The 24,133-nt window shown below is 42.4% G+C and overlaps 1 protein-coding gene across 3 annotated transcripts in view; it reads left to right on the top strand.

The window, feature by feature from the left end:
• Positions 1–613: 613 nt before the first annotated feature.
• Positions 614–24,133, top strand: part of tet3 (tet methylcytosine dioxygenase 3) — a 33,914-nt gene continuing 10,394 nt past the window's right edge. Inside the window, exons 1-5 of one of the 3 annotated variants that reach the window (XM_068310159.1) lie at positions 614–759; positions 1,403–1,462; positions 13,746–16,557; positions 19,773–19,863; positions 22,951–23,044. In XM_068310159.1, the coding sequence (XP_068166260.1) occupies positions 13,794–16,557; positions 19,773–19,863; positions 22,951–23,044 (2,949 nt within the window). In that variant the 5' untranslated portion in view covers positions 614–759; positions 1,403–1,462; positions 13,746–13,793. Of the gene's footprint in view, positions 760–1,402; positions 1,463–10,490; positions 10,794–11,039; positions 11,149–13,745; positions 16,558–19,772; positions 19,864–22,950; positions 23,045–24,133 lie in introns of those variants that run through there. The other 2 variants (XM_068310158.1, XM_068310160.1) reach the window with 2 other exon arrangements.

Here is a 24,133-nt window from a genome sequence, read left to right as displayed (position 1 = left end):
TGATTTTTCCCTCTTTTCTCTCGCTCTCTTTCCCACCCTCACTTGCTCTCCTTCTTTTCCACCCTAGCAGCAGAGCCCAACCCGGCCTCTGATTGGTGGACAGACTGCTTTTGTGCGCTATCTCCACCGTGACGTCTCTCCGGCGAGCTGTGTGTGTGTGTCTGTGTGTGTGTGTACATTTGTTCATAAGTGTATATGTTTCAAATGTGAGAGTAAATGAGAAAGAGAGAGAAAGAGGGAGGGAGGGAGGAAGGGTTGGTTGAGGGAACATTCAAATTATGTACACAGAAGGAGAAAAAAAACTGAATGAGGGTGAGGAAGGAGTGATAGTGATCATAGTGTGTGTGTGTGTGTGTGTGTATATTTGAGCGTGTGTGCGGTAGACCTATGGCATACTAGCAGGAGAGAGAGAGAGAGGCAGGGAGGGGGGTAGAACAAGAGAGCAAGCGACAGAGAGCGAAATAGAGAGAGAGCTTGTGCATACGAGGGCTCATGTAAAGCCAGATTAAAAACACAAGATGGCTTCCTGAATGGGCTGTACAGACGAGGGAGAGAGAGAAAGACAGAAGAGTGGAGAGGCAGAGAGAGAGAGAGAGAGAGAGAGAGAGAGAGAGAGAGAGAGAAAGACAGCACAAGAGAGAAGAGAGAAGAAAGGGATAGGGGGATAGAGGTGAGGACGAGAGGGAGACTGATCCTTCTGATGGGGATTTGGCCAGCGGACGGAGGAATACAAACCAAAGCAGCTCAGAGGCTTGGAGGGTAAATATTCATCACTCCAGACTATTTTAGGATTGATGGGTGGGTGGGGGGTAGAGTTCGGGAGGAGGGGGGGGAGGTTGGTAGGACTGGGGACCGCTCGAGACTAAACACACAATATAAAGCCAGCCAGGATTGTATAGACAAGATGTGATGTAAATAAGAGTCTCTTATCGTTTTAAATCATCAGCCCCCGGTTGGTGAAACATTTCCATCTGTTCCATCTCACTCTGAGCTCACCTCTTACTCTCATTCATTTAGAAACACTCTTACCATAGTTGTCTAATTCATACATTAGAACAACACCGGGTCTGGATGCAGACATTACATAATTCTATAACTGCCTTTGCAGACTTCTTCTCTGTCCCAGCAGTAGAGGGAAGTGCCAGCTAATACATTCACTATTTGAGGACGAGTCACACAGATTAGTGCACACGGCTGTTTTTTGTTGATGGATGAAGATGGCAGGACTGATAAGGAGATGGTGTGTTAGTCGTGTGTGTTGTACCCCGTGGTCTTTAGTGACAAGTCTTTTTGAGCAGGCTCTTGTCGCATTACTCTATTGATTGTTATTGTCTCCCCCTCCCACCTCTCTCTGTCTCCCTCTCGCTGCCCCCCACTCTTGTTCTTTTGAATGGCTGTAAAGGTGGAATATTTTGGAGACAACGGCCGAAGCTGCTGGGAAGACCCCGAACTGGTAGCTGAGGTAAGAGAGGACTTCAGGGTGTTTCTGGCCTGTTTGTGATCTCTGTTCAAGTTTGATTTTCACTTATTGGTTCTCCAGTGGTGTGAGGTGTGAATGTTGATCAACCAACTCAATGACCGTCTTCTACTCTTTCAACTGTTTCTGTCAGAATGTGATCAACACTTTATTCGACATGTTTGTGTGAATTGTTTAAAAGTTGACACAATGATAGGCTAGGACTGTCGCTGTTGTATCGTTGGGATCATTTCTGACTGGATGGTACGTTCCGTTTTGAACTCGCGATATCAGCCCTGTTATCAATACAGAGTGAAGATGCATTACACACCATAAGGTCTGTGCTTCCCTACCCGGAAGAAGACAATCTCGAATAAGTTAGTTTATGTCCAAGTAGCGGCGAGCTCAGTGTCTCAGCAATAAAGTGCTGCCATCCTCAGTTTAAAGCATCCCACGCTGCCCGCTGATTGGCGCCAGAGCGAGGCATGTGTAGTGTAGATACAAGAGACCAGAAGAGGAGGAGGGAGGAGGAACCCAATGCGCTGGCGCAGGAGCCAAGATAGTCGTTCTCTCTTCCATTGGTTCTGGAGTCAAATGAGGTAAAGGGAGTAAAAGTTAGTGTGTCACGCATGCGTACATGTTCGTTTGTCAGGCGTAGTAACCTGTGCCTGTTGGGAGCCGCTCCTTTGCAGTTTGCCGGGGCTCAACACGCTTGTGTTTTGTGTCTAAAGGACGTTCGCTCAATCGGTGAATATAGAGGATGGATTATTGAGGACGAGACAAGCTGTTGTCTTCTCTACGACATTCTGATTGTCTCGTTTCCCAGCGGAAGAAGGAAAGCATTGGCGTGCCGACCGACACATTTTGTGTTGTGAACTTGGACATGACTCAAGGGTATATACTGTATGTTAGCAGAGCAGCATCACTACAGTGACATGAAATGTAGTTTAGTCAGTCAGTTCTAAATGTCTTGAATGGGTTTAACTCTATGTTACTACTGACATGCTCAAGCTTAGCTCTAAGCTTGCTCTAATCCATGATCGGGCAGACAGTCTTTCTTTTCATGTTGTCTCTAACCATCTGGATTGCTGGGGAAAATAGTTTAACTGTCTGCTCATGAGAGCAGCGTGACCAGGATGTCATGGTTACTGAGTTTGTCCCTGGTGGAGTGTTTATCTTGTGAAGATCTGCATATTTGCCAAAAGTGTCCTTGGTTACATAAAGACAAGCACGGTCCACACCCAACATGGTGAGAACACCATTTTAAACAATAATAAGTAGTAGATTATCCTTAAGTGTTTTCAGGACCTACACAGCTGCTCTTACATCTCAAAACATAATATTATGTGTGATGATCAATGTGGTTGAAAACGTGCAGAGGAGGGACTTTAGCTGTCTATCTCTGTTTTGCAGCACTGTGTCTGTTTGTTAGTCTCTTGCAGTTCATAAAGCAGAACAGAATCAAAAGTTAACCACAACAGGCTACAAGGTAGACAGACTCCACTCACATGATTTCATTTCCACATCAATACACAGGATTTCCTATTAAATATGAGATATATTTTACACAATGTAGCACTGGAAACAGAAACACTCAAACGGCTGCAAACATGACTGCAGAAGAACATGTTAATTAACATGTTCATCCTTGCGTAAATTTCCCAGCCTCGTCCACAAAGGGTTAACACTGACCTAGTTTCCGTGGCAACACTGGCTGTCTGATGACGTCATTGTTTATAATTTTAGCTCAAGTCCGGCATCCAAGGTTTGTCACATGACCAAATAGCCGGCGCCACACGTCTGTGTATTTGTGGAGTATGTTGTTCTGTATATAGTAGAGCTTCAGGAAGCAGAGGGTGTGACATCACCTCATGCTACCCATGTCCCATGAAACCCCACTGGTAACCAAGGGTTAATTAAAATTAATTTTAATCCAGTTATATCCAGTCTCTTAGGATATATCTTATTCTTAAATTATATTTCATGAACTGATCAACCATTTGAATAGTGACTGACTATACATTTATCCAGTTAACCTCAACTGCAACCCGTTATGCACACAAGTTCAACTTTATCAAATTGAAAACATACAACAAAAGTTGAAAACATAAAATCCAAAAGAAAGTTCCCTTAAATGGATGCAGTCATTAATATATGTACACTTAATATATGTACACTAGTTTTCCCATGTTGGATTGATACCCTGCACTAAGTGAGGCACTGTGGTCAGTGGCCCAGTGGAATTCTTGTTGGCATATCTGTGTTTGATGATGGAAGGAGGTTGTCATCCGCCTGGTGCCGCAGCTAATAAAAAATGAATAGAGGGAGGAGGAGGTGGAGCCGTCAGCTGTTGCTCCAGCTCTTTAACTCTCACCTCTCTGGCGGCTGTTCTGCCGCTCCCACTGAGCGATGCACTTTACACAAGCCTGAATCCCGCTGCTGCCCAATGATGCCAGGTTTTATGTAACACAGCGCCACAGCTGCTGAAGTTTTCGTCTCACTCTTTTGTAACATGAAAATATTGATTTTTGAAGTACCAGTCTATTCATTGGAATTCAGTGGAGGCTAATCTCTCCATACAAGGTAAAGAACTGCACTGATGAGAGAACACACCAAACTGGTGGCAGCACAGAAATAACTTTGAGACAGCATAATCAAAAACTTCACATTTAAAGAAAATCCAGCTACTATCGTTCGTAAACCTGCCTTTAATGTTTAAATATTACAAATTCACCTTGGCCTTGATTGTATCAATGATTTAGTGGCTACATGGTTTCATAGCACACATTAGAGCACTGGCCCTTTAAGCCAGGCTACGTCTGACTTGAACATATGGGAAGCTAATCTTAGCCTAAATCCTGAGAGAGACAAGTCTGGCAACCAGCCACTGTACAGAGCTAAGGAAGGTTTCATTGGTTTTCTCTCTCAAGTATGAGCAGTTTATGATTTACCCTTAAATACCCATCAGATATCAGGCTGATCACCTGGAAAGCTCTGGTATTCTGTTAATGATTACAACAAAGTGAGTTCTGATTGCTCAGCTCTTTATCATGACTTGACATGCACACAATCCCAGCAGGTAGTAGCAGACAAGGTTTTCTTTTTTTTAATTATTTTTGAACTATTTAAATTCACACATTTATCATTTATTTTCCTTCTGTCTGCTCTCCCTTTTTCATATCCAGACTTTTCAAACATATTCCCTCTGTTGTGTCCTCTTCTTTTCATGTCCCAAACCTGAAGCACAAAGAGCTGCCTCTTTAAAACAGCAACCCACTCTTCCTCCTCCTCGTTATTTTTTAGCAGCTCCACCCTACTCAAAAGCCCTCCACCCCCAACAACCTTTCTGATTTTTTTTTCTCCTTCCTCCCAAACAACTCCTCCCCATCTCTTTGTGAGCGCTGGTTGTAGTGTTGGTGGTGGCGTTGGTGGGGGTTTGCCCTCCCCAGCTGGTCTACTCGTGCTGACTTGCACGTGCCAAAAGTCAGGAGGTATGACTCAAGCCAGGATACTCTACACTGAGTACTATGATCTACACCCAAACCCACCCTAAACCTAACACCAGCTGCCTGGGAGCGTGTTGGGGGTGGGGCCAGATAGCAAAGACAAAGAGAGCAAACCAGTCAATGGATGAATGATTAAATGACAAGGTCATCCTTTAAATATGAACAACATGTGAACTGCCTGACACTCCGAGGCTGACAGACACAAACATATACATAACAAGGCAGTCAGAGACGGAAACATCCCGCAACACACCTGAATTCAAAACTTTACCCTGACCTACACATTTTTGTGCCTCTGGCTTCCTGAAAATGTGCTTGTTTTGTCATTATAGTATATTCCACACAATGAGGCGCACCTAAAAGCTTTTAATTTTCTCAAAAACCAACAGTGCACCCTATAATCCAGTGGGCCTTAGTTGTGAAAAAAGTTTTGAAATAGGCCATTCATTGAAGGTGCATCTTATAATCAGATGAACCTTATAATCCAGTGCGCCTTTTATATGAGAAAGGTTTTAAATTGGCCATTCACTGAAGGCGCGCCTTATAGTCCACTGTGCCTTATAGTGCGGAAAATACTGTACAGTGATACCTCTGTACTCGACCATAATCCGTTCTGAGGTGGTGGTTGAGCACCGATTTGTTGGACCACCGAAACCAATTTTCCCATAAGAAATAATGGAAAGTATTTTAATCCGTTCTTACCATTTAGAAAAATACCTAAAATATTATAAGAACATGTATCTAAACAACAATGAATACGTAAATGTGCACAAGCAGTACATGATAAAGATAAAGCATTATAAACCATTTTGTATAATTTACTTTACGTTTTAGAGAGTGGTTGATGGCACTAGCGACATCACGGAAGGGGAATCCCTTCCATGATGACGCTAGGTAACGCGCCTCCAGGGGTTTTCTCCCTTCTCTCTCTCTTCCGTGGAGGTGAATCTGGCTGGGCAGTAGCCTTCCTCTTTTCTTTAAGAAGGAACCTGTCCATTGTCAGTTGCTTCTGCTTCAAGATAGTGGAAATGGCTCGTACACCACTTTCATATTTTGCTATAATTTGCGTACGTCTTTGCGTACGTAATTTGCGTACGTAATTTGTGTACGTGTTACTCAGCTGGCGGTCTGAGTCGAACTGACGCTTACCCGCTGGCCGAGGAGCGCAGCCGAGGAGCGTGTTTGGGTCGACTCGGCTAATCGAGTACCGAAAATCTGTTCGGGGTCCGATACATTTTCTACTCGAATTTTTTGGTCGAGCACCGATTTGGTCGAGTATAGAGGCGGTCGAGTACAGAGGTATCACTGTATATCTCATCAGGTTTCAGACATGTGTACCTAAAAAGGTATAAAAGTGAAAACTTGACCAAGTTTTTCAAGGTCATCATCTCATTTCATCCCCTTTGCTGCCTGAGTAATGTGCTTTTTGTTTCATCTTTCTATCTGCAAAAGGCTGTGAGGATATTTGGTGGATGGACGGATGAACACACAAACACTGACAATTGCAGTACATCACCGCTTCGCGTGATGTGATAAACACAGAATACATAACTTTTTTCTATCATATGAACATATGACCATCAATCTTGTTAATGATGTTAGCCTCAAACACTGGACCGCTGCTTCTGCTGCGTTGAACATGAGCTTAGTGCCTCTCTGCAGCCTGTTGTCCCGCCCACCAGTAAACCCAGTGACCCTCTGAGAACAATCCAATACTGTATGCACACTAGCATGTATGTGTGCAGGGGAAAAATCATTTACGTCTGCCTATGCGTTTGTTTCCAGTGGACCTTTGTGGTCGCCTTGATGTTGATGTAAAACAGGCATGCACTTGGGGGGGGGGGGGGGGGGGGGTTACATGAAAAGAGAAGAAAGAGAGAAAAAAAAGCGAACGTTAAAGAAATATAGAGCCGAAAGAGAGTGAGAGGATAAAGAGAGAGCCACAGAGTGTGTCAGATCAGATGACCTTGATGCCACTAGTCTGCAGGGCAATATGAATTGGGGGTGTAAAACTGAGCGGTAGCAGTAGGGGGGTGGAATCACATGACCCAAAAGATGGGGAAGGGTAAGACCTTCATGTACCAGCCACAATGCTGATGTGAGACATTTAATATTTTCTTTATCCACCATGTCACCAATGAGAGGAAAGTAATGAGGGCGCAGAAATATGTGGTGAGGTTACATTTGTTCATCAAAGACAAAGAAGACATGTCACCCATGACACAATCATCCTTCCTCCTTGCTGATGTGTTTCATACACTCACGCTTCCTGATGCAGGTAAAATTTTAAGAAGGTTGTTTGACTTTTATGTCACAAGGTTTTTTGAGAATACAAGAGAAATGACTCAGACTTAGTCATGCAAGCCAGCCTAACACAGATTGCTGGTGATGGACTTTTGTTGTCAGTCATCCCTCCTACAACCGACCTTTCCTTTGCGCTGCTGAGAAATGATGAGCGAGAGAGAGAGAGAGAGAGAGAGAGAGAGATTCGAGGGAATGAAGCTACTCATTTAAAGTGTACTTGACTACATTGTGAGACTAAGTGATAAATTAGCATCGTTGTTGTACATTCCTCATTTTCTCCATGCCGGGTTATAGCATGTTTACCGTAAGTGTACAATATCCTGATTCATGTTTGCCATGTGATTTCCACTGAAGAGTTAGCATACTCTCTTTGTTTTTCAATTCTCTTCAAGTCTTTGCTTCGCTGAAGTGAGTTGAATTACCTGGAACGTAGCCAGTTGTAATGTAATCGGTCACATTGTTGTGTTGAAATGTAACTCATTATGTATAAGAGGTGATTTTAGGACACAGCTACTAGGCAAACCTAAATGCCATCATTGTGATTTTGTTTATTTCTATGATTTTAATCTCTCGGGAACATCTTAGAACATTTGCTCATTTCTATCACTTTATCTACATTCCTGTAAATCTAAAGATAGGACAACTAGATTGATTTTGAATGTGACTCCTGCATCGTGCTGCTGGTTTGTGAGTCATCAATGAACTCTTGTGTTTGAATAAAGAGAAGTTATTGTAATTTAGTTTTGTGTACAGTACTTTATAGAAAAACCACAGATGAAATGTTGTTATGAGTATCTGAATCATGTGGTAAAAAAAGAAAATACAGACGTGAAAGTTCCTTTTGTTGGTCAATTAATCAAATTGATCTTTGTGTTTTAGTGAGCTGTGTATGTGAGAGGTGACTCTCATTCACCGAGCGTGAGCTCATTTCTTTCCAGTGAATGGTTGTGTTAATGTATTTTAGTGGAGTATAGGGCTTTCCTTCATGTAACATGATCGGTGTGTTTTTGCTCTGTTTTATTGATGATATTTTCAAAAATACTGGTCATGTGATGTCATGTGTTTGTGATGTGTTTTATTTATTTTTTGTGGTTGGTATTACAAAACAAAAAGTTCCTTGTGTCGGTGCTTCTTTAAACAAGTCCAGTCTGGAGGTGGATTTGCTGTGTCATGGCAGATGGGGAGTGAGAACAATAAGTCAGGTGTATGAAAAAGCACATTTATGAGTGTGTGTTGGTGTTGGCACATGTGTCATCTGTACACTAAGTGGTGGAGGCAAGCGCCCCGGTGGGAGACACCGATGACGGTGATGACGAAGCAGCTACATCATCGTAGCTGCTTCTCTTGCTCACTGCACTCCCTCTCGCTCATTGGCACTCCCTAGTCATGTGACCTAATGTTCTACTTCTCCTCTCGTTCCCAGAGACAGCATAAGCTGCGCTGGGTTTTTTTTGCCTCTTTGGGATGGAAGCTCGTCTGCGTGTGTATATACGAATATGTGTGGTAACCGAGAGACAAGCAGTGTACAATTTGCAGGGCCAGAGAGCGGGTGTGACAGAAAGTGCTGGAACGGTAGGGCAATAAGCTATGCTGGATGGAGAAAATGCTCAGGAAACAAAACAGAGGCAGATCGGGAGAGGGAGGCAGAGGCTGTTTGAGAAACCCAGAGAAAATGAGAGATCAAGAGTAACAAGGAAAGGCTATTGAAGTTGATCCACCCATAGCGCAGTGAGGCCAGCATATTCTAAGTGTTACTATACGAGAAAAACACTACACAGGAGCTGACAACGACCTGCATCGGTGAGACGGCCATGTTTCCTCGTCTCGTCCTCCTCCTGGTTAAATCTGCTCCAAAACTCCATCAGTGTTGGAGAAAAAGAGGAGAGACCACAAGGCCAGTCAACAAGCAAGTGGGCGAGAGGACATTTCCAGCGATCGAGATGATGTTGATGATGATAATGGCAATAACACCAAGGCAGAGCAATGGTGAGGAGAGGATAATAACAGGCCATTATCGTGTGTTGGACTGGAGAGGACAGACGTCAAGAGTCTCCAGCAAATTGGTTGATCAATTAAAGTTGCTGCCTTCACTTGGTAACCTGGAGATTTCTGTTGTTGCTCTTTTCTGCTTCATTTTCCCTTCTAAAGCAGAATCAATCACACAAATAACTTTCCATGTTTTTCTCCAGTCTTCTCTCTATTTCTTCATCCTGTTACTATTGCGCCGGTCCCTCTCCTTTGCCAAGCATAGTTATCTTGCTGTTGGACATCGGTGAAAACGGTATTGCTTAATTTTTTTTTTGTCTTCCCACTTGTGCGTTACTATAATATAACCTACCCAGTGACCCACGGTTTCTGATGGTAACTGAGAAACTTTTCATCTTGTCTGTACGTTTTGGATCTCGGGGGAAGGGGCCGGAAAAACCACTAGCAAGCCAACGACTGCGTCATCTTCCAACCTTTCTTTCTCTTTCACTTGCGACTTTGCTAGATGATCGGCCACAAGGTTGACGCTTTTTGTGAATAGGCCACTGATGTGACTCTTGATGAGGAGAAAATGGAAATTGCAGAATCATTACCAGTGACTACTCCTTGACTAAGCTGAATTTTGGATGTACAAATACGGAACATAATCCCTGTTAGGAAAATGGAATGCCATTTGCCGAAGACTCAGTCGAGCAATGTAGCGTTGCTTCTCTTTGCTCCTTTTTCTTCTGCCCGCTGATGCCGTTGTAAGTTCAAATTGTGTGTTCTCTTGTCAGCCGCTGGTTCGTCTCTGCACTGAGGTTCTCTGGATGAATGAAGCTCACAACATAGCCTTATATGTAACGTCATCTAATGCAGTAGAACAAGTACTGTTGATGGGAGTGGATAGTGGCAAGAAGAGGTTTTTCCATTGGTGGGAGCTCTAATGCACTGTGCTGTTTCCTAGGCTGCCACTGCTAGCGACTGTCCCCCACTGCTCTGTTTCTGCTCACTCCTCCATCGTACGTGCCCGCTGTGGCTCAGATAATGGCCTCTCCTTCTGCACACACTGAAGAGAGAGAGGAGAGGAGATGGAGGGAGAGCCAGCGTGAGAGGGAGGGAGGTAGAGGGAGAGAGAGAAGGGAGAAGGTGGGGGCTGCAAAGAGAAGCCGACTGCATGTGCAGCCGAGAGAAAGAAAGAGGATATTGAAAAAGGGAAGGGAGGAGCAGACAGAGATAATGAGAAAGGAAAAAGGAGAGAACAGAAAGCGTCAGCCATAAGAAGAGGCAAGAGAATGAAAAACGTGTGTGCTTGGGGGAGGTGTGTTGTGTGTGTGTGTCGCTGGTTGCGGGTACGTGTGTGAATGCATGCATCTGTATTTTGGTGCTCACTCTGTCTGTACACCACACGGATTGGAAGGAATTAAAAAAAGGAGTACAGACCAACAAGGTCGGCTTGATTGTGGGTTGCTGTACCGGCAAGCAAGTCTCATGCTCCTCTTTGACTCGTCTTCTGCTTTCTGCTCTCTGGCTGGCAGCTCCATCTGGAGGTCTGGGACGACGTGAGTATGTATGGCTGGTCCTTGGGCTCACAGCCGGCGTCATTGTCAGGGTCTCCGTTTCATGTTCCTGCTCTGCATGGCAGCAAAGGAAAAGGTGGGAGAAGGAGTAGTACAAGAGAGAGGATGAGGAGGGTGTTGTGTATTTGGGATTTGGGTCCGGCTGTCTACACAGAAGCTTAACTTAAACCATTCACCACCATCACTATGAGTATTGTTACATGCTCTATATCCACCATTTAGTTTTTCCTTTTTTGAAATCTTATTACTGATTACTCATATCTATCACTCTCTTGGAAAATGGCTCCAAGACCCAAGGGACTAGTCCACCTGGTTCTGCAACATCCGATCTGGCTAGGTGGGTTGACTGTTTTGTGTGTCACGCTTCTACAACCGTGTGATAAATAGCTTGACACAGTCAGCTACAAGACAGATACAGACTCCAGACCAGAGTAGGCTCAGTCAGGGTATAAATAGTTGTCAAACCACGTGGACTGTTCTCAGACACCTGACTATGTACAAAGTCCTGCATGTGTGAGGTAATCTTCATTTTAGACCTGCATAAAGACTCATGAGAAGTCAGTTCATCTTTATCAGTGCTACAGTGTACAATAGTACGCAGTGCAGTGTTTGCCATCTGCCCCGCTACAGCATAAGGAACACTAACCCCATGTGACATTCTTTGTGTTAGTATTGTGTACATGTAACTGTGAGAAAAAGAGGAAAAGAGAGTGTCAATATAACTTAGTGTGCCTGATTGTGAGATGTTGTACACCGTTGCAGTCACTCTGTTTCAACATACTGCAGTTCTCATAACAGTTGCGAACTGCTAACCCCCTTCCTCTTTCTTGTCTGATGCTACTGATAGTGCAGACATGGGGCCTCTCACGTATTGCATGACGTCTGTTCAATGCCACCCCAAACCAACCCCCGACTCAAGCTTCACACCACCTCTCACCAATAGCCCTGTCACCCCCTGGGACCCCTAACAGAAACCCCGTGCAGGAGGTGGATTTCGAAATACCCGAGCATACTGCCTGTCCTGTAATTAGCTACTTCAAAGACTCATTTCAATAATATTCAAATGATGGGGAAGCTGGGCATCAGGCTCACTTCCACTGCCATACACTGATGGATCTACAAGAACCAGCCAATTTCTCTCCAATTTAAATCCTTTGGAGTTGCTAACATTTGTGTCAGTGATTTGAGACCATCAGACATCTTGAGGTTTATTTTGTTTGCATCTGTAAGAAAAACTTTAATGTCTCTTAATCTGAATCTTCTGCCAGGGAAGGGTTGAACTTGTGACAAGAGTTGTGATCCTTGTAGGTGTATTGAACCCAAGCTGTGAAGAATTAGACACGGGTACTAACACCAAAATGTATGTGCATTACATATTGCCTTTGCTTCTAGATGTAGTAATACATTGCTCAACCACATGAATGTTCTAAGTTATTTGTGCGCTTGTCTTCATTTGATTGTATTTTAAAAGGAAATATCTTGGTTGAAAACTGTTTGTATTGTATTTACCATTATCAGTTTCAAGGGAATGCAGCACGATAGCAGATTATCATCCATTCTGCCAAATGACTTCTTTATTCACAGTTACTGTATATTTGACACTATTGTGCTCAAACTGCCCCTTATGGTGCTTCAAGCTAACTAAAGTGAATAGGAAGTCCAGGTGATTTTTTATTACTTTTTTTTGCAGTTTTCAGTGGAACCCCTAGTGTGGTAACCGTCCAATTTTCTGTTAGGGAGGAAGTGAGATATGCCATTTCAGAGATCAGCTCCTCATTATTGTTATCAATCATCTTAAGTCTTGAAATCTACTGTGGTGACAAAATGACTTTTTTTTTTCTATTTATAACATTATATCAAAAACGTTTGGAATGAAAATATTATTGCCTTTAAAATAGCATGTTACTATCCATGTTGAATCCTGATGCAGTTAGTTTTCGAGTTTGTAGTAGTCAATGAAGAATGAGAGTTGGAAAGCAGTTTCAAAAAGCTACAGTTTCAGCTCTCATAAGCCACTTAAAACAGAAGCTTGAATAACATTTAAAGCATTTCAATGGAGGCTCTCACAGTTAATCAGCAGCAATGTCAAAGACTATAACTTCATCAATACCTGGTTTTGCTGATGAAAGTAGTTCACTAAATTGTGACCTGATAGACTAATCTATTTCTCAGCAACAGATTTAAAATATCTTGTAATATTTGTTTCATTTGTCAATTTTATTTTTGAAGTGTTATTTCCACTGAGTATAAGGCTTTAATCTATTGATATATCTGCTTTGCTTAACAGCAAATGTTGTAAGTTTAGAAAAAGAAAATAAACTATTGTAAATGACTAACATTGCAGTATATTACATTTTTTTATTAATGTGTAGTGTACCCACTTCACGTTTGACCCACAGTGTCTCTCATTAATATGACGGACAATGACGTGCTTTGCATATCCCACCTGATTTGGAGCAAAGTTTAGATTTATAAATGGAATGGTGTATGCTGGCTTGTTATTTGTCAGTATAACAGATTACCCGTTGTGGAATTACTTCGCTGAAGCAATATTTAATTCAGTTTTCCTTCGCTTTGCTGATTTTAACCTGCGATTCTGTGTTTTGTATGTGTGAAATGTTGAAGAGAAAACCTGGTTGACAGTTTGGAAAAAGGGAAGGCTGGATATTATATTAGTAATTTGATAAATTGTATTATAACATCCTGTTGTGTGTATTATTAAATTGATAACTGTAACTATCATTTTGTCACATTATTCCTGGAGTATTAATCAAAGAAATACCAAATTATTTTATTCAGTTCTACTGATTATAAAACATCCATTATCAAAACAGGGTGATTTTACAAATCATGTAGTGTAGTTTTGGTCATCATTCCTGGATTTTTTTTTACAATTTTCATAACTTCAGCTCACTGTATGTTTCTCTTTTTCAGACCGTTTGCAAAGTCACTTCAGTGGATGGCCCCAAAAGTGGAGGTCAGATGGAAATTGGGTCACATGACAGCCTCCAGGAAGGCACGTTGAGCCTGGAACTGGCCAATGGGGTGAATTCCTACCCTAATGATGATGAGACATCGATGGAAACAGAGCAACAGAGGGCAGGGACCATGCCTACTCATCAGTGGTTGTCAGGACATTGCAATGCCAGTGATACCCAACAGCAACGATCGTGCTGGAACAGCAGCCGTGGTACAAAAGCTGTCCACCACACAGACATGGAGGATGCCCACAATCTTGTGGCTTTTTCAAATATTGCTGGTTCGTTGCCCCCTTCTTCCTCCCCTTCCTGTGTTGTGCAGGCTAACACAACCCAGCTGTATGAAAAATTCACCCAGGAGATGAGCTCTGAGGGAGCTCAGGTCAAACCTTCAGCAGGGGCTCCTGTGGGTAGCTGCCAACTTCCAGAAGACCTGAACACCCTACAGACAGCACTGAGCCAGGCTAGGCATGGACACAAGCCCCCTAACTGCAATTGTGATGGTCTTGACTGTCCAGACTACCTAGAGTGGCTGGAAAAGAAGATCAAGTTGGCAACATGTGAGGATAAAGGTGCTTGCAAGAACACTGATTCTCCCCAAGGCTTACAGCCTCAACTGCAGCAACCCCATTTGCTGCACCACTCGCAACCCTACCCACAGGTCAATGGCCACTGTCTGTCTACATCATACCCCAAGCAGCAACATGGTCCTCCTGCAGACCAAGTGCCCTGCTCCAAACCACCAATTCCCTGCTCTCCCCAGGTGCTCTCCATTGCCAAGGAAAAAAATGTCAGTCTTCAGACAGCCATTGCCATAGAAGCCCTGACCCAGTTGTCTGGCACTGGTCCCCAAGGCACCGACTCTCCAACTCCAGCCCCCTACAACAGTAACCTCCATCATCATCAACATATTCAGAACCTCCCATCCCTGTCCTCTCCTAGCATCCATTCATCATCCTCACGCTCTCAATCCGTCCCTCCAGGACGACACACCAGCCAACAGGCCCCAGTGGCCTGTGAGCACCACAGGCCCCAGTCCCAGGGCCAACCAGCCAATGCTACTCCTCTTCCATCCTCTACCTCTAGCTCTCCTTTCCCAGGTCAGGGAAAACATCAAGTCTACGGTCCTAATCCCAAGCAGTGGCAGCAGTGCTCAGGCAAAAGTTCTGAACAGAAGACCCCATGGATGTGTATGAAATCTGAGCCTCAGCCTCACTATGCCACTGCACCTCACAGTAGCTCAAACCCCATGTCGGAGCTCAAACAGCTGCTCGGTGACACCAGTGGAAAGTTTAACAATGCTCCTTTCAAGCTTGCAGTCACACAGCAGCCCAGATCAACCCAGAATGGAAGTATCCAGGGACAGGAGCACCTATCATTGGTCAGGATAAAGCAAGAGCAAGACTCTGGTGAGCACTACCATTGCACAGCTTCTGTACAGCATTATGGCATTGCTAATTGTCAGCAGCAGGGTCAGCATTATTCTGGCTCTCCCTTGTCTCCTGGCCAAGCAGCTATCAGTCACTCCACTCAGGCAGCTCTGCAACATCACCTTCACTACAAGAGGAATCTATTTTCTAACCACTCAACTGGCTTTGGAGCACCAGGCCCTCGAACACCTCTGGTTTGCCAAAATTTGAAAAAATGGTGGCCACAGATGGAAACAGAGGGTTTTCCACATCAGTCCATCAAACAGGAACCCAAGGAATCCAAGAAGAAAAGAAACAGCCAAACAACTCCTATTAAAAAACCTGTGAGTGGGATGCTTACAGCTTCTCCCCTGCCCAAACCCAAACAGATAATCATCAAAAAGACTAAGCCAAAAGCCTCCATGCCGACCTTTCTGCCTCAGACTCAGATCATAGTACAAAAACCACCAGTCGTCATGATGGACAGAGCCCTGCCCCTGACCAACCTGCAACCAGGTACTCTGCCCTCTCTGCCAGTGGTCAGTGACTCCATTCAGGCTAGTGCTGCGGACCTCCCTGCTGCAGGTCAATCTCAGGTATCCATTCCCAACTCCCCAGTGAATCCCACTTCCATTGTTTCTGCTTTGTCAGAAAATATTTTTACCCCAATGGGTCCTCTGCCCCCACCTGTGTCCACTGTAGACAATACCAAGTCAGAGACACTGGGCAGCATGACCAACAGTAACACCAGCATCCCCACAACTCTGACCTCTACATCTTCATCAAGCACCTCTCAGTTACCGAGCCTCACCAACATTGACCCAAAATATGAAGAACTGATTCGCCAGTTTGAGGCTGAATTTGGGGACTCAGACACACTTGTTAGTCAGCCCACAGAGGAAACTGCAAAAGCCCCTCAGCAAGGGGCTCAAGTCAACTCCACATTTCAACCAAACAATCAAGAAATGGAAGTCAACAAAGATAAGCTAGGGATGGAAGAGGAAGAAACCTTGAACCAAGCATCCACAGAAAGACTTACGGATGAGGAACAAGAGGAACCCCTCCATGACGCCAATTTTGACAAGCAGGAACAGCCCAGTTTGCTAGACAACACATTCAGCATGCGGGGTTCTCCGTTACCCAAACGTATGAAGATCGAAGCTTCGGGTGATATAGCAGTACTTTCCACCACTTGCTATTCTGAGGAGGACACACCCATAAAGGACAGTCAGCCTTTCTCTCCATCGGTCAAAGGCTTCCTAGAGTCTCCTATGTGCTACCTTGACACCCCCATCAAGACCATGCTGGATACTCCTTCTAAGGATCTACAGGCAGAGTTACCCACTTGCACCTGTGTGGGTAAGTTAACATGTTGGTGTTGGTGTTGTGTGTGTATGCAGGAGAGGAGAGTGCTACACAAAATCCCATCCATCCTTTTTCATGAAGACAAGATGATAATCATTTTATCTTCAGCCACTTATCCATCTTGCGGGTGTTGCTGGAGCCTGTCACAGCTGGCTATGGGTGAAAACCATGGTACACCCTGGACGCGTCGCCATCACATTGCAGGACCATATAAAAGACAACCAACCATTCACACACACACATTCACACCTAGAACGCGGAGAGAACCCACGCAGACACAGGCAGAACATACAAACCCTTCACAGAAAGAATCAAATGCCGAACCCTCTTGTTGTAAGGCGACAGTGCTACCCACTGAGCCACCATGTCACCCCTGCATAAACACTTAGTCATAAACATATAACACATAAATATATTTTAAACAAGTATTGATTAATATTCTATCAATTCATTGTTTTGAGTGTTACTCATACATCTATGATTGTACATTGAATTAGTCTGCGAGAACAAAATCTGACTAGTGGTGATATCTAACATTGTTTGCCTCAAAGCAATAATATATTGTGCGTTTTTCTGTGTTCATGATTGAGTGTGTGAATAAAGTATGTGTGTTGCCAAGAAGTGTGGCTCTGACCCTCCACACTGCAACAATGTGAAGCACTAAATGCAGGAACAATAACAGTGGTGGCAGAAGCAGCCCTTTGTGAGAGTTTGAGTCACACAGGCAAGCAAAACAGTCTTTGTCTGACATAAAGGGATTCAGTTCCACCGTTTGGTTACTACCCTGCTTAGGTTGTTTGTTTATAACAGAGTAGGTGGTCTACTGTATATGGTACTTTACTTTATCTTAATGTATTGTATCATTCTAAATAAATAAAATTTAACAGGTAGATAAAAGGTGGATTTTCCTTTGATTCACCAATATAGTAAAAGGTTTTTAAAATGTTTTTCAATATTAAGACCAAGCCTGTTTGTCTGTAAAGTTATTAAATCACTAGCTCTGACTTTTACAACTGTACCCAGCCTGGGTAGGGTTGGTAAACAGAACCTTGCTAATCCTAAACATTGAAGAGAGTGCACAGCTGGAGGAAAAGCGGCTGCAGGGAAACACTTTCTTTTTTAATGTATACTGTTACACTAACACACACATGCACACCCACACACAACCAATTTGCACACAAGAATTTAGTATTACTATACTCCTCCACTTCCTGTACTGAACCACACACTGGTGCCTCCCAGCACCAACATGGGAAGGGGAACTTGTGTTACTCTTAACCGTATATATATATATATATATATATATATATATATATATATATATATATATATATATATATATATATATATATATATATAATTTATACACATAGCACTGAGTGTATCTCCACATTAGGGTCTCCAATTTAATGTGAGGTAGACTCAGCTTTAGTCAGATGCAGTGTTTAACACCAAGGTCTCAGAATGCACTCTGCAACCACATGTGTTACTTTTCATCAATGACTTGCCTTCAGCTGAAAAGGGGATTCTTTGACAGGTTTCGAAAGCACACAATAAACTGTAAAACACTGGGATGTGATTCTGATATAAAATAATTTCAAAGTGAGGCATTTATTCAGCCTGTTTAGGATAACATACTGTATCTTGAAATGAAGGACTTAATTATTTGATCAGTTTCATGATCAAAAAGAATTTTATAAAGCACCTTTAAAAAAAGTATTAGCATTGCAGAAAGATAACAAAAGTTACATCGAGGCATTTTCCTAGATGCGGAGATCTGGACCCTTCTCTTAATTGATTGGACAACCAACAAAAACAATAATGTCAGTGGTTGTAAACCACGATCCCAGCTGTAGACGAGTCTGTGGTAATCTGCTGGATTTGAAAGTCTCACTGTGAAAAGGTCAAATTGATGACATGAATTAATGACACAAAAGTGTGGCAAAGGAGAGGGAAACAAAGTGAATCTGCATCAGTGGAAGTCCCCCAGCAGTTTCAAGAGTTAGCAGCATAGCTAAGTGCTAACCCAAACCATGTGAAATTTCTTGGCTGAAATGTGACATTCAAATTCAATGAGATGCAGTTTTTTTGCATTTTGGTGCCTGACCATTAAGGGCTTTGTACACGAGGTGAAGGAATTTAAATGTTATCCTGGATTTTACAGGGAGCCAGCTCAGTGAGGCCAATACAGGAGAGATATGAGTTGTTTTATTAGTTCACCAGTCAGAATACAGGCAGCATTATTCTGGATCAGCTGGAAAGTCTTAAAAGACTTATTGAGTTACAATAGTTCTGCCTTGAAGTAACAAATGCATTGATTTTCTGCATTTTTTTTGTGATCGAATGTGCCAGATTTTTAAAAATATTATAGCAGTGGAAGAAAATACTCCTACATATTTGTTTATCATGGGAGTTAGACGACATTTCCCGATCAAACATGAATCTAAGATTCCTCACAGCACAGCTGGACTGCAAATTTTGTTATTACAAAATTACATCTATTGAAGTATGCTAAATCAAATATTTAATGAGGAATAGGATTGCACTGGTTAACAGTTCAATAGTAATCGAATGTTATAAAATTTGATGGCCTCAAACTATGTAGATTTGCTTCAGAAATGAAGAATCTCAGATGTGCATCTCCACTACTCCATCTTCCTATGAGACTCAGCACAAGGTAACATATGTATACTAACAAGGAAAAGGAGAGAGACGTGAGATCTCAAGTTCATACTCAGACATCTCCTGAAAGACCTTTACGTTTTAATAAAGAAATTGTTTAACCAAAAATATTTTCTTATTCCTTCATGGAGCATTGTAAAACATCAAAAACAACAACCACAGTACAGGCAACAGCAACAATCACAACATTAATAATAATCATGACTTCAAATAATTGGGTTGGAGTCGGTGTCCGACAGAGAACAAGGGGAGAAACATGCACCAGAAGCAGAGTGAAAGCAGTGGCAAGAAATCAACAAAGTTTAGCTCGATTCCTTTCTGGGTCTAAGACTGAGTCAAGGAATAATATCTATATGCATTTTTGACATAGTGGTAATCATTTTTAAAACGACCTACCACTGTGGAGAAACACCATCATTACTAATGTAATCTGTCCATTTTGGAAATAACTGAGTTGGAATTTGCGGTTGTGTTTTTCATGGTCCATTTGTTTGCTGTTTCTTCATCTCTACTGTCTCTGTATACAGAACACATCGTGGAAAAAGATGAAGGGCCCTATTACAATCACCTGGGATCTGGACCTACTGTAGCTTCCATACGAGACCTGATGGAGATGAGGTGAGCCAATCCCACTTCTCTTTATATGTCGTCTCCTCTCAATTTCTCTTCCACCTACATGCTTGTGTTTTCTCTGCTTCTCCCTCCTCCTCCTCCCTCTACACCTCTCCTCTTCACATTTTGCCCAAAGGGAATTTGTGACCCAGAATCCAGTAGGAGGTAAAGGAATTACTACGTAAGCTTATCAGAGGCAAAGCAAGAAGAACAGGACTAGCAGCAGATGATAGACAGGAATGAGAGGAATGAGCAAGGATGGTTATTTATCAAAATATATATAAAAAGAGAGAGGTGAACACAGAAGGGTTGGTGGAGTAGAAAGGAGGGAGTACAGCTTTACCAGAAAGATTGATAGAAATGGACCTTTTTGTGCAAAAATGTCTCATCTGGCAAATTATGTAACAATAATATAAAATTCCTAAGAATTCAACTAAAATTCAAATGATACCACAGTTCTACCCACAGTAAATACCACAATGTATGATAATGGGCATTAGCCAACAAGACTCTAACCTAATCCATGTTACAAACACAGCTAAACAATGAGATGCTACTGTCTGTTACACTTTCACAGAATGTCAAATAAAAAGACAGCTTCTACTAACAGTTTCATCTTCACAGGATTACTGTTTATTCAATATAGGAAAGAGCACCAGAAAGCACCCAGCTGATATTTTTAATAACCAAAGTGCAGATATAATCTCTATAATAAAATCAAAACTCTATAATAGAGCTATTCATCAAATTAGATTGTTTTGATTTTAGAAACCAAACATTGGGGAGATTGACTCATAATTTCTTCTTTCAAATGCAATGGGAATAAAATGTATTAAGATCTCATCCACAAGATAATTATTCAGTTAATTATTGTGGTTCTGTAGCAAGAAATCAGCTGTACAACTAAAGGTAATTTATGTGATTTTGATTCGAGGTGAATGCAAGTGCTGTCAATGAAACCTGACCAATCTTTACTCAGGCTTTATGAAAATAAAAGTCTGTTTTATAAAAGTTTTTACAGACATGTTGAAGAACATTTAGAAAGAACATCACTATTATTATTATCATTATTTTTATTATTACCCAAATTTGCATCAACATTTTATGAGCTCATCTCATTTTTATCATGTCAACAACTGGACGTCACAGTGAGGCTGCTGTTTGCTGGCCTTCAATCGGACCAATGAGTCCCTTGGAGTGTTCAGTTTAAATCAGAGGGAATATTAATGCAGGGACCACCTTTTGTTATTTGAGAGATGACATAAGACTTAAGACCCAACGGTCATTGGTTAACCTTTGACCCAATTCTTACCCTGGTAGCCCACTCCTGTGGTGATAGAGCCTAGTTCCCTCCCACTGCTCCAGCCACCCCAGAGTGATTCCCTTTCAGCAGAAGCCCCTGCGTTCAGTGTCAATCCAAATCTGTCCAGGGTTGACATTTTCACAATAGCCAAAATCACATGAGCAGGAGGCTTGATATGAGCCGTGAGCAGACATCTGACAGCTTCTGCTGACCTGTATCTACTCCAATACAACCTCTGACCCCTCCTCAATTTATTTGCCTCCCCAGTAGAAGTGCTAACATGCATCATCAGGACTACTATTGCACCAGATTCCATTATTTTCATTGTCCTACACACAGAACAACTAGACATCAAACAGAGAGCACACACCTTGGCAAAGGTAGTTTAGTTTCTCCATTAGGTTAGTGTCTCTTGATACGAATAGTTTCCATGGTTCACACATGTGAAATACACAACACGAGGCTGTCCATGTGGTTACACTGTCACTCAATGCAAACTGGTTTGGGTGGTGTCGGTGTAGGAGCGAAGGAGGGCTTTTCTGGAATGATGGCTATTCTTGCATTGATATTGGTTAGTGGTGTCAATCAATTAATTTTTTTAATCACAATTACATAACTTATATTGTTAGTTATTTTAATCAATAAGATGTTTAAAATACTGATATTTACTTGTACCTTTGGGGTAGTTAAAGTATAGTAAAATGCTTGTAGCAATCAATTACTTTATAAAATCTCAATTTTGCTGATTTTGAATTACAGATTTAATTTGAAACCATTTCTTAGTTGTTGTTGCTCTGTTGACAGACATGTCTTGGCTGTGCTCTGCTAGTCCATATTGATCTGTGGGATAAGTAACTACTCACATGCACTCTATTTGGATGTATCTGCAATATCTATACAAGGGTAAAAAGCAATAGAGATCTAAGAGTAAGAGTATGAGGAAGCTAAACTGCATCAAAATGATCGCTCACTCACTCACTCACTCACTCACTCACTCACTCACTCACTCACTCACTCACTCACTCACTCACTCACTCACTCACTCACTCACTCACTCACTCAGACATCACTGATCTAAAGTGGTGTTAGTGTGCTGTTTATCTGATTTGTATCCACACACACATCTCATCCAGATAATGGTCCATTAAAGTTCAGTATTGTGATACATACACTATGTGTGTGGAAGTATACGCTGCTTCTCTCACAGACCAAATAGAAAATAACAGATTCAGAGGAACAGAGGAAAAAAAAAACACTACGAATGAGGTCAGTATAATAAAAAGGATCTGTAGATACAGTCGTGTCTCCTGTCACGGTTCTATCACACCAAACTTGCAGCCAACAGCTACTGAGGCATTTTGGACTGTTAGTGGCCATGTGTAGTTACAAGCTTTTGCAAGGCAGCAAAAATAGCACGAGCTGACCTTTAGAATGTGTAATCTGAGCTGTCAGATTGTCCAGCTCATTAATAGTAACAAATTCACTGCATTATTTGGATTTTGAATGTGTCCACTGAACATCAAGTGGCCATACATAATATTCATGTTCAAATCTTTACAGTAAATTTGAGGCTATGAGAAATGACAAAAATTGTCTGACTGGTCGATTTTTTTCTGGTGCTACATTGCTGAAATCAGTTGAATGGCTCACGGACACACAAAAAGATTAAAGTATGTGTTCATGTTTTGTCATTTTACCATCAGCTTGGTGTTTCACAGCCCAGCCATCTGGGCTGTTCAAGTGGATGTGAATCTTGAAATAACTAAATTATTTACCTCCATCCTGTGTAGGTATGGAGAAAAAGGTGATGCCATCCGGATTGAGAAGGTTATATACACCGGTAGAGAGGGCAAGAGCTCACGAGGATGTCCTATTGCTAAATGGGTAAGTAGTACTCCATCAATGTCATCAGCCATGTGGGCTCAGAGCCTGATACATAGCTTTGAATGAAGGGGACTGAAGTAGCATAACAAGCCTTGGCGGATTTGTGTTAGCATGGTCTCTTCCCTCCAGTTTTCACAGAATAGTGCACAACAGTAAAAACATTAAGATTAAATCAAATTTATTAATCCCCAAAGGAAAATTATTTTTCCACTCTAGTGTTAGTCTATGTTAATCACATACATAGCATGTATGTGTACAGGCCTGTGAACCACACACACACACACACACACACACACACACACACACACACACACACACACACACACACACACACACACACACACACACACACACACACACACACACACACACACACACACACACACACACACACACACACACACACACACACACACACAAACACGCAAAAGGGGCCTGTAAGCATTCAGATAAGAGGTAGAGTGGCGGGCAGCTCCTTTATGGTGGTACCCCAATGAGCGGCTTATAAAAGGGACAGTGCCTTGCTCAAGCAAACCTAGGCAGTGCTCAGGAGGTGAACTGTAAATTTTTTGCCCGACATTAGTTTTGAACCGATGACCCTCCGGTTCCCAGTCCAAGACTTAGTGGACTGTGCCACTGCCTCCCTAAATATCATAATTATCTCTCAACAAATGAGAGTGATAGTACAGGCGTTTTTGCACTTCTCTCTCACTTCATAATAATGTCAGCCAATCTGCAGCAGGTTTATGCCGTGTGTAGGTGTATATAATGAGTTTAATGAGGGGCCCCAGCGAGCCAGGTTTGTCACCACAGTCAGACAATCAGTGTGAGGTCTCTGTCTGTGACACCTGACCAGCCCTCCCAAAGCATCCATCCTCACACATCCTGCCAATGACCAGGGAGATTTAAAACTACCAGCCTATTGAGACAGTGTGGGTGTGCGTTGAAGACAGAGAGGGTGGGAGGGGAGGGATGGTGTACTTAATGGATGCAAAACAAAGAAAGCTTGCAGAGTGACCTGTCTTTTCTGGTGGATGAAACAAGTGCGAAGGATCAGATATTAAATTAAAGCCAAGAGAAGTGAAATGC

Source organism: Antennarius striatus, chromosome 3 (genome assembly GCF_040054535.1).
Source record: "Antennarius striatus isolate MH-2024 chromosome 3, ASM4005453v1, whole genome shotgun sequence".
Classification (NCBI taxonomy): Eukaryota; Metazoa; Chordata; class Actinopteri; order Lophiiformes; family Antennariidae; genus Antennarius; species Antennarius striatus.
Note: the sequence above shows the minus strand (reverse complement) of the source record. Positions and strands in the feature narration are given on the sequence as shown.